Raw genomic sequence first — 11520 nt, forward strand, 5'->3', positions numbered from 1 at the left:
CAGCGGTACTGCAGGCGCCGGTCTTTGTTGCGGGTAAATCAGTCGATCAATACACTGCTGCCGCCATACATCGCGGCCACGGTGGGTAATTGAGAGAGAAGTGGAGAAATCCAATACCAGCGGCAGCGATGAAGAGGCATTAAAATTAAATGGCTGACCAACCCCACAAGCGGCGCCCCGCCTAACCCAGCCCAGACCAGCTAATCAGCGGCGTTGCTCTCCCGGCCGCTGCCGCAAGGTACTGCCCGGCATAGCAACACGCCTGCGCACTTGACGCCACCGCCTTCTGGTCCTGCGGATTGGGGGGGGGGGAGGCGTGCGCGCGCACCCGGCACCGCGGCACGCGCCTGGGTTGCCCGGCGACGCTGCCATAGCAACCGCCCGTGCGCTTCTCTGTCTGTCTCTCTCTCTCTGGCGCTGCCAGTCGGGCGGGGAGGCGTGTGCGCGCTCGCGCTCGCGCTCGGACGGCAGCGTTCGTGCGCGCGAGTCCCCGCCTCCCGAACAAATTCCGCATGGTGCTAAAATTAGAAGGTGACGTCACCGTTAAATAGCCCGGGCCCGCCGGCCGCACTGCGCATGCCCGACTGCGGCAGTCCCGGCGCCTGCTGGGTAGGCGGCTGCTGTGTATGAGAGCAGGCGGTGGGGGGGAGGGGCCGCTCGCCCGCCACTCACTCACTCTCATCGCCCGCCCGGCCGCCAGTGTAACGCTCAGCGAGCCCAGAGAGGGACCGCCCGCCCGTTCCCCGCTCCCCGAGCCCAGAGAGGGACCGCCCGCCCGCTCCCCGAGAGAGGGACAGCCCGCTCCCCGAGCCCGCGCCCGAGAGAGGGACAGCCCACCCACCCACCCCGGTCTCTTGCAGCAAACCCCCCTCCCTACCCGCGGGCTGCAGCCACTGAGCACCGTGTCCGCGATGGTCGACCGAGAGCAGCTGGTGCAGCGGGCCAGGCTGGCCGAGCAAGCCGAGAGGTACGATGACATGGCGGCGGCCATGAAGTCGGTGAGTACAGCCGGGGTGGGGGGGTGACCAAGAATCGAGAGGCGGTACAAAGCGGGCTGCTCGCACGGTGCGGGCCGGGTGGCTCTGATGCCTCGTGGGCGATGGAAGGCTGGGTGCCGGCGGACAGGCAGCGGCTCATTCATTGGGGGCGGCGCGGATACTGTGTGTCTCCCTGTCCGCGTGGGAGCGAGGGGGACCCGATACATTGTGTCTCAATCTGATGCAATGTATCGGATTTTCCTGCCAATGTATCTCTCAACCCGATACAATGTGTCAGAGCCGGGGACACATTGTGTGGTTCGCCTGATAACATTAGATCAGCGCAAGGTTCCTTCTAGCAACTCATTGCAATCCAGAGAAGGGAGATAGTAACACTTCCTTAATGGTCTGTTTTATCATTTGTTTTCAGAGCTCCTGTGTAACGGTGGGGAAAGGTTTTTTTGACATACGCGGAGTGCACGTGTTGTACATCCCGTTATTTTCCGTTTCGGCTAACGGATTGCTGTTCTCTTCTCAGTAAATCTCTCAGTATCTAGGAGTGCTTCAGATGTAATGTGAATTACAGTAGCTGGGTGTGGTCTGGAGCAGAGAATTGAACCCCCCCCCCCAGTGATATTTAGAAACCAGTAATCCTGAAACAGTGGGTGGTCTCTTTAAAGGAAAAAATATTAACCTGGCAGAGACGCAAACCTACCCCTCCCTAATTACAGTGGGTGAGATTTAGCGGGAGAAGAATTGGATTCTGTTCAAACCTTAGCTTTCTCGGTTAGGTGGCAGAGATGGAGAAAAAGCTGCATGCGCTGATGAATCGATGGCTTTGGGTGGGATCTGTAGATATGAAGGTCGGTTTTGGAGAAAAATGACATTGAGTGAGCGGAAAGGTGAGTGGTGAGAGCGAGAGGCATAGGGCGGTGCCCACAGTATAGGTATTAGTCAGTCAATTCAGGGGCAGGAACCACTCTTAACAATCGCACCTTTTATTATGCAGGTTCTTTTAGACTGGATGTAAAATATGCCATCGGTTTAAATAACTAAAGCTTCAGTCCCATTGTTCTGTCTTTTTGAATGCAATGGTTTTAATAGCTGACTTGCTTCGTAGCACCATCCTTTAGTGTGAGAAATGAATTCAGTCTCGTTAAATGTGAACAAGGGAAGCCCGCCAGGATCGAGCTGTGTGTTAGCACAAAAAGTACCAGCAGTGTAGTAATGTCCTCGGATCAGGAGGGAGCGAGGCGACAGAGCAAGATAGACTTTTATCCCGAGACAGACACATGGGGCGCGATCAGCGCAGGTTTCTCAGCTGGTGTCTGACGGATTCCAGGGCGGGGACAGGCTGTGGCTGAATTCTGGGCGTCCTTCGAATACAACTGATCCTCAAGGCAGTGAGTGTCTGGATTGACGCTATTGTGTGGACAGGGAGAGTTTGGGCGTATAGTTAAGAGTGGAGCCGAGGGCGTGGGTAGCAGCGCCCGAGGACAGGCTCTGAACCATTTAAACTCACTTGAATGCATCGCTATTGGGCGCTATTTGCACCTTGTGTTGCCACTTTAGTACATGTTGGAATAGTTCGAAGGTGAGTGCACCTTAACCAGAAATTCCCATTGATTGGGTTCCTGCCTGCTTGTGAGAGGCTCCAGAAGCCTGGTTTTCACTGCGGACTGTGTGTGTGACAGGGCGGATCAGTATGGATGGTATTATGGGATGCTGGAGTGCTGCACAGCATGTTTCAGCAGCTGACAGTTGGGAGGTTTCATTGAGAATACACAGTAGCTGGAGATCCTACAGCAGAATTGTTGAGTCAATACTGACAAATCGATTTAATGCAGGTGGTGTGAAATGATCCAACCTTTTATGAATTGGGGAGGGATGCATTGCTGGAAGAATGTTTAAATGGTTTACACCCAGGTCTGGATTGGGTGGGACCCTTTGCTCAGAGAGCAGAATTCCAGGGCCATTGAATAAGCCAGTTTTTATTGGGTGATATTCTGTGATTTTTGGTGATCGCATTCTGAAAGGTAACTCAGTAGTCTAGATAGTTAATAATGGCCACTTGCTCTATACAGATACAAATCTCTGGGTTGGTGGGGTGGGGCAGATGGGAAGAAATCCAGGTTTGTTCTTTGGATTACACATGGCTGTGAGACACTGCGCCATTGGGAAGGACAATCTCCATGCCTGTCTGAAAGTAGACTCTTCCATGTCCCAGTTGTGAGTGTTTCAGGTACAAAAGTGATTTCCTCTGGGCCGGTAGCACGTGCTTGAATTGGTAACCAGTGATGTGCTCTCAGTTTGGATGGTAGTGCTGGGTTTCAGTATAACTGGGGTTTTGGTGTGTAAATGATCCAACATGCAACGTCTACGATGATTTGGATTGTTCTCTTTCGAGCAGAGATGTTATGGGGCTATTTAATAGATGTTCAAAATTATGAAGGGTTTGATGGAATAAATGAGGATAATCTGCCCCCACTGGCAGGAGGATCAGTAACCAGAGGACAGAGATTTAAGATAATTGGTAAAAGAACGAGAGGAGATGTGTGTTTTTACGCAGCGAGTCATGACCTGAAATGTACTGTTTGAAAGGGTGGTGGAAGCAGATTTAGTAGTAACTTTTGAAAAGCAATTGGATAAATATTTGAAAAGGAGAAATTTTCAGAGGGAAGGGGAGTGGGATTAATTGGATAGTTGTTTCAAAGAGCTGGCGTCGGCACAATGGACCTAATGGCCTCTGCTGTAATGGCACTGGCCAGCATTCACAGGCAAGGTCCTCGCTGTTTGATGCAGTAGTAGAGTCTGGGAGGGGTCAGTACTTTTACGTCTCGAGCGTGCGAGACCTCTGGTGCAAATAGAGTTACCAAATCTAAAATTGAAAGGAATGCTGACTCTGGGGTAATAGGACCACGGCTTAGGGTCTGGTATCTTGGATGAAAATTCATTGAAAACCACAACTAATGCCTCCGCATTGTAACACACAGAACAGTGAAAGGTTTCCAGTTTGAAAGCGGGTCTTGTCTACTTCATATTTATATTTAGAAATTACCAGACAAACTACTCCGAGGAACAGTCCAACTGGATAGGTGGCAACTACAAAGGTCAAATACCCCATTACAGGGCAGGGATCGAGATAGGGTCACTCACTGGGCCAGCCTGTGGCTGAATACAAAAACGTATTGGCAGCATTTCAGCGAAAGCACCTGTTAACTCAGCCGGGATAGTGCTTGACACAGCGAGCTTGAGGGGGAGGGGGAGGGGGTGGGGGGGCGAGAGTAAATGAAGAGCGGGGTGCATTAGAAGCCATTTTAATACTGAAACCGTTATGTCTCATTCATGTGTTTTTCTTTCTGCTTAGTTGATGGGGCTATAGTGTCAATGCTGCACCAATTTAACGGCTTCTGTGCAGAGCAGTGTAACCGCTGTCTCTGTCCATCTTCCAGCCTCTTGGGTGTTGAATTTCCGTGGCAGTTTGCACAGCAAGTCACTTACGTCTCATTACCTAACATCTTCAAGACCGATGCACATTAAAAATGAGCTGGCTAAAGGTGCAATGTGTCGCAGTTACTAAAAAAAACCCTCTCCCTCTCCCCCTGCCCCCTCGCCCCGGGTTACGAGGATGCTCCAACTATTTGTAGTGGTGGGTTTTGAGTTGGCCTAGTTTGTGTACTTATTTCTGCTGCTTCCACTCTTCACCGCTTGCATTTTTTGGGGGTTGTGAAAGCCCCTCCTCACTCTTGTGGGACGGGGGCCCATGAGGTTGGTAGATTATCTTGGATTGTCTGAGACAAGGCTGTTCCAGTTTCCCAGTGTGATTAGAACCCCATTCTTTGCCCTCATCCTTTCCCCTATCAGTGTATTTCCTTTCCAATTTTTTAATAATCATTCCCTTCCCATTTATCCACTCTCCATGCTCTCGTCAGTACCCTGCCCGCCCCCCTCCCCCATTCTTTCCCAGATCCTCAAATGTCCTCCGCTCTGTCTGCTGTTCCTCCCGCAATCTCCAGCCCTTGAAACCCTTCGCTTGGCGATGTCTACACACTGCTGCTTGGTATACTTGTCTCTCTCCTGGCATCCTGCGCTATAGTTCTGTATTTCAACTCTTGTGTTTCCAGTTTTCGACCTTTCTCCCCTCTCTTGAAGCTGTGGCCTCGTTGTTGGGTGCAGTTCCATGGGTGCTAGTTGACTTGTCTTTGGCTGGTTGGCCATTGGGGTTGACCGGCTATTGTGGGAGACCACAGCTGTGCCTTATCCCGTCCGCCCCCTGCTATCCACGGGTGCACTTGCAGCGTGGATCATTCAGTCGTAGTGGTTTATTTCCCCCCCCCCCACCCCCGAGGTGAGGCTAATTGTGTTACAGTATAGTATTAGGCAGTCCCTCGTATCGAGGATCATCTGCTTCCACACCAAAAAGAGATGAGTTCACAGGGGTTTCAGTGAGGGACCTGATAGTCCAGATCCCGAACTATATATTGAAGGGTGACAGATACCTGTGCATGGATTCTTTTAACGTGGGGTAACACACCTACTGCTCCCCTGACAGTACAGACTGGGGTTTGAACTTGGTTCTGTCCTGGTCTGGTGCAGCTACTCTGGTCTGACACTATGACCTGCGGCTCTTGAGCTAGATGTCTTGTGACAGTGATGCAAGTACTTCACACTTGCCTTGTTTGCAAAACTGAATGTTGCTTGGGGTGGGGGGGGCACTTTGGCGTGAACTATCCCAATAAGTACTGCAAAAGGCTCAATTGATTGTGTGAAGCCTTGGCACCTCTTGTGGGTGCCACTTTACTAATCACCAAGAACTAATGTTTCACTTCTGGTGAAATTCCACCCACTCGGAGAAAAACAGTTTTGGCATTGTTTTGCACTGAGTGTATAACCCCACACCCCTCCCTCCTTTTGTTTTCTCTCTCTTACCCAGGAGTGCAATAAAATGTGATAATTTGGCCTGATAGTATACAGTGCCCACATGGTAGGGTTCAGGGTTCATCTGCCTCCTCGCCTGCACAACACCCGTAGTGAGTTCCTGCTCCTATTGGTTGTTGAGTGACGTCTCTGGCCTGGCCTCACATCACCACGGTTATGGTGCATGGCAGAAGCTGGTTGCATTTCTGGCCTTTCACATCGAGAACTGACCTAAAGGGGAGGCTATGGTTTAAGCACACATGGACTTGATTCCAGTCAGATCCCTAACGAGATTAATACTGTTATGGACACTGGGGTGGTTTTGGTGATGTGTGATGCCCTCCTGGAGCATTAGTGAGACCATGACCTGCCCTGTCCAAGGTTATCTGTACCACACCTGTCCCCCTCCCCACAGTGTCATTGCAAGTGGCCACGCCACTCAACCTCTGACCAAATCTCTTCTTTTCACTGCAATCCTGTTTAGCTGCAAGGGAGTGCCACCCTTGGGTTAGTTCAGTGGAATAGTGATGTCGACTATTTCACTCCTAACCTAAAGAGCTGGTTGATTTCATTTAAGAAAAAAATTGGATGTGCACCAGCTTTGTTGTAATGGAAGCCTTCAGAGATTATTGTCTCGGGAATTTCCTTGTATAAAGGCTGATACTAGAACACACGTGCCTGCACCATTGTACAGAATGTTGACCCTGGCCTCCCACATTCTGCGCGACATAAACTTGAGGTCATCCATAACTCGCACCAAGTTCCGCTCACCCATCACCCCTGTGCTCGCTGACCTACATTGGCTCCCGGTCAAGCAATGACTTGATTTCAAAATTCTCAACCTTGTTTTCAAATTCCTCCATGGCCTCGCCCTCCCTATCTCTGTAATCTCCTCTGCGCTCCTCAAATTCTGCCCTCTTGAGCATCTCTGATTATAACTGCTCAGTCATCAGTGCCTTCAGCTGCCTCGGCCCCTATCTCTGGAACTCCCTCCCTAAACCTCTCCACCTCTACCTCTTTCCTCCTTTTAAGACTCTCCTTAAAACCTACGTCTTTGACCGAGCATCTGCCGTAATTTCTGATGTGGCTCGGTGTTAAATTTTTGTTTTGTCTTCTAACACTGCTTTGAAGCACCTTGGGACGTTTTACTACGTTAAAGGCGCTATATAAATACAGGTTGTTCTTGCATTACACTTCAAAAGTACTTCATTGGCTGTAAAGCACTTTGGGATGTCCTGAATTCATGAAAGGCGCTAGATAAATGCAAGTCTTTCTTGTAGAAACATTTCTAAAAACCCCAGGAAGCCTCTCCTTTCCTCCTGTCCTCTCCCCCAATGCAAACAAATACTGTTTATTAGTTGAAAATGAAGACCCTGGAAGGTCAAAGATCTCAATCAAATTTGTTAAGATAAAACAAATTCTCTCCCTTGTTTTAAATGGTGGCATGTTGTTCCTACAGGAATGGGATTCCCAGAATGTGTGTGATCTCTAGCCCTGCTATCGGGTGTAATCTTTCCATTTTGTCTTTAACCATCTTGTGGGTTCACTCGAGATGAATGTTCTCTTGGTAAACTTTCACGCTTGGCTCCAACATTTGAGCTGGTGCTGTGACTGAACCTGAATTGAACATGGCTGTTGGGGTAGGATTGTCAGCCCGGCCCCCTCCCTTCATACTTTTGCCCACATCACTGCACTTCATTACTAACCTCCCATAGCTCCCAGTGTGGTCCGGCTCTTGCCTCGAGCCATGCAGTGAGGGGACAGTGAGTTAACCTGATTGCTCTGTAAAGAACATAAGAATTAGGAGCAGGAGTAGGCCATTCAGCCCCTCGCACCTGCTCCGCCATTCAGTAAGATCATGGCTGATCATCTACCTCAACTCCACTTTCCTGCAGTGTCCCCTTATCTCTTGATTCCCTTAATATTCAAAAATCTATCAATCTCTATCTTGAATATACTCAAAGATTGAGCCTCCATGTCCTCGTGGAATCCTTGGGAGCAGTTCATCCCCCACAAGTTTAGTGAATGATGACTAGCGCAAAGGGAGCTCGGGAGAATTCAAATCCATTCATTCATATGTATGTTATATTATATATAATTATGTTTAAAGCCTCCTTGTACCGGCCCCAGTTTGCAATGCTGGGAATTTTGCTGTAATTATTTTTAAATGGTGGCACATTCTAACAGGAATGGGACATCCATGTTGTGATTTTAGAAGTCAGTGCAATAATTAACCAGTGTGTAACTCACCACTATCATAGTCTTAATAAGTTTGAAGTTTATCACAAAGCTGGTGAGTTCATTTGTATAGGGGGGTGGTGGGGGGGGTGGTCTGGAGATAACAAGTCAGATATCACATGATTACCGTGTGTACTATGTTACCATGGCCACTGTTGTTTCTGTCTGTTATCAAACACTTATCTAGCGCGTAATAATATGTGTGTCCAGGTACACAGGGGGTCGGGCTCTGGGAAGGGGGGTCTATACAGAGCAAGGTCTCCATATAACCAGAGGCCTGAGTATTTTCAGATGCAAGAGTTTAATCATTTAACTGCCCGTCCGATGGAGATGATGGGTATTGAAGGTGCTCCCTCTCTTGCTGGAGGTACAGCTCTACAGTAGCTGGTTGTGTCACCAATCGTTGCCCAAGCAGCCATTCATGGTGTATGAGGCCAGAATGTGTATTTTTGACTCTTGCAGCAGAGTCCGGCTCCTAACCACCCTCCCGCCCTCACATCCCACAGTCCTCTTGCAGCAATGCTGAAACAGTGACCTGCCTTGGTCAGTTTTATCAAAGCCTGGGTAAAATGCAGGAAAAATCGTCCCCCTTTACCCACTATTCCTGCCACATCCTAACTAAATCTGACTCCCTGCATTACAGTGGTAACTACATTTGCAAAGCACTGCATTGGCTGTGAAGTGTTGCGAAAGGCACGATATATCTGGCCATCCCTTTACTGCTGGGCCAGTGCGAACCTGGCCAGTTGCTCATCCCTTACCTCGGGGGTCAATTGTGGTCCAGCTACAGGAAATCAGCACAGACTAGGAACCGAATCGCGGACATTTTGTCGCCTGCTAGACTCGGGTGATGCATTTAGCCACTAACCCATTGTGGGTGCTAACTGTCCATTTTGAGTCCACTCGAATGAAAATTTCGATGATTCCTAGACTCTGAAACCCAGGGGCATCCTGCTCGCTCGCTCGCCCACGTCCCTGCGATCTACTGTTAATGTACTGTTTGTTGTTTGCAGGTGACCGAGCTGAATGAAGCCCTGTCCAACGAAGACCGCAACCTGCTCTCCGTGGCCTACAAGAACGTGGTGGGGGCCCGCCGCTCGTCCTGGCGGGTGATCAGCAGCATTGAGCAGAAGACGTCGGCCGACGGCAACGAGAAGAAGCTGGAGATGGTACGTGCCTACCGGGAGAAGGTAGAGAAGGAGCTGGAGGCAGTGTGCAGCGATGTGCTGGCCTTGCTCGACAAGTTCCTCATTAAGAACTGCAACGAGTCCCAGGTGGAGAGCAAGGTCTTTTACTTGAAGATGAAGGGCGACTATTACCGCTACCTGGCCGAGGTGGCCACTGGCGAGAAGCGGGCCGGTGTGGTGGAGTCGTCCGAGGCTTCCTACAAGGAGGCCTTCGAGGTCAGCAAGGATCAGATGCAGCCCACCCACCCCATCCGCCTGGGCTTGGCCCTCAACTTCTCCGTCTTCTACTACGAGATCCAGAACGCCCCCGAGCAGGCCTGCCAGCTGGCCAAGGCGGCCTTTGACGACGCCATCGCCGAACTGGACACTTTAAACGAGGACTCCTACAAGGACTCGACGCTCATCATGCAGTTACTACGGGACAACCTCACCCTCTGGACAAGTGACCAGCAAGACGACGAAGCAGGGGAAGGCGGCAACAACTGATGGGATCTCTCTCCTCTCTCCTCTCTCCTCTCTCCCCTCTCCCCTCTCCCCCTTTCCACCACCCCCTCCATCTCCTCCTCCTTCCTCCCCGCCTCACTCACTCACCCGACACACATGTGCTATATACCCTAGTGCTAATGTATCTACTGTACACACGGCTCCTCTAAATCACTGTACGCCCACCACCTAAGGAAAGACGACAGTGATGGCGTCTTCATTGGCTGTGTTGGTATTTAAGCCCCTTTGCTGTAGTCGCACTTCAAAATTGTGCACGAATTCTTTCAGCCATTTTGTTGCCCGTGAATCACTTGCAGACATTTCTTTTGGGGGGCCCTTTTTTTAAAGTCCGGGGTTTTTAGAACAACAAGCAACACCTCTGCCCCCACACAACCCCACCCCCCCCCCAAAAAAAAAACAATGATTTGGTGTTGCTGCCCTGTAATCCAGATTGGAATGGGAAAAGACTGTGATCCTTACTCTTGGCCAATCGCCCCTGTGCATGCGGAAACGACAGTATCCCTATCAATCATTGAAACTCCCGTATCCTGTCAGTTTCACAAAACATGGATCCGAAATTGACTGTATTGTAGCGTTTACATAATAGTCTGCTCATGTTAGCCAATGAACTATCTTCATCCATGAAGTAAATTTCTATAAAGCTGGGAGAACTGGCTTTTTTGTGTTGCTGAAAAGTTTTTTTTTGGCTATGTTAATTTATATGGAGCTCTATGATGTGCACAGATCTTGGGTAATGCATTGCATCTGCTGAAATGTTTTGATACTTTTTGTTTTAAAAACACATTTTTTGTCAGATGTCTGTTTGAAACCTCAATGGTTATAAATTTTTCTTTGTAAAACATCCGCTTTACCAATCAGTTCTCGAGTCGGTTCGCTTGAGCGTGCACAAAACGGATTGTGTTGGGACAGCATTAAAGAAACGGAATTGAAATCCGATGGAATGCCAAACCTTAATTCAATGTTGGGTTGAATGGATGACAATAAATGCTGCTTCAGGTGTATCCCGGAATTGGCCCTCTTTCTTGTCTTCTGTCGGTTAGTTATGTTTGATCTTTGGAAGGGAGGAAAGGAAGAGGATTCATCCCATATTTGCATGGAAATTCAACCACCTACAGCAAAATCCAGCCTGTCGGCAGGCAGTGCAGCCTGCATTATCCAGGGTCCACCTCTTGCGGGCCTCCCTGATCCGTCTACTTTAGGGGGCATTGTTATCCTTCCCCGACCTCCCCCGGGGGGAAATAACATAAGAATTAGGAGCAGGAGAAGGCCATTCGGCAAGATCATGGCTGATCTTCTATCTCAACTCCCCTTTCCTGCACTATCCCCTATCCCTTGATCCCCTTAATATCCAAACATCTATCAATCTGTGTCTTGAATATACTCTGACTGAGCCTCCTCAGCCCTCTGTGCAGAGAATTCCAAAGATTCACCACCCTCTGAGTGAAGAAGTTTCTCCTCATCTCAGTCCTAAATGGCCGACACCTTATTCTGAGACTATGTCTCCTGGTTCTAGACTCCTCAGCCAGATGAAACATCCTCCCTGCATCTACCCTGTCAAGCCCTGTAAGAATTTTGTATGTTTCAATGAGATCACCTCTCATTCTTCTAAACTCTAGAGAATATAGGCCGAGTGTACTCAATCTCTCCTCGTAGGACAATCCTCCCATCCCAGGAATCAGTCTGTTGAATGTCCTGAC

General features: G+C 49.5%; 1 protein-coding gene across 1 annotated transcript; it reads left to right on the forward strand.

Moving 5' to 3' along the window:
* Positions 1–590: 590 nt before the first annotated feature.
* On the forward strand, positions 591–10832 carry ywhah (tyrosine 3-monooxygenase/tryptophan 5-monooxygenase activation protein, eta polypeptide). The gene is made up of 2 exons (XM_070887541.1): positions 591–998; positions 9146–10832. The coding sequence occupies exons 1-2, from the start codon at positions 627–629 to the stop codon at positions 9803–9805; spliced, it is 1032 nt and encodes a 343-aa protein (XP_070743642.1). The 5' UTR covers positions 591–626; the 3' UTR covers positions 9806–10832.
* The last annotated feature ends 688 nt before the right edge of the window (positions 10833–11520 follow it).

Source organism: Pristiophorus japonicus, chromosome 8, assembly GCF_044704955.1.
Source record: "Pristiophorus japonicus isolate sPriJap1 chromosome 8, sPriJap1.hap1, whole genome shotgun sequence".
Classification (NCBI taxonomy): Eukaryota; Metazoa; Chordata; class Chondrichthyes; family Pristiophoridae; genus Pristiophorus; species Pristiophorus japonicus.

Coding starts and splice junctions, on each gene's coding strand:
- ywhah (XM_070887541.1), top strand. CDS start 627: ATGAGAGCAGGCGGTGGGGGGGAGGGGCCGCTCGCCCGCCACTCACTC. Junction 999..9,145: donor TGGCGGCGGCCATGAAGTCG/GTGAGTACAGCC, acceptor TGTTGTTTGCAG/GTGACCGAGCTGAATGAAGC.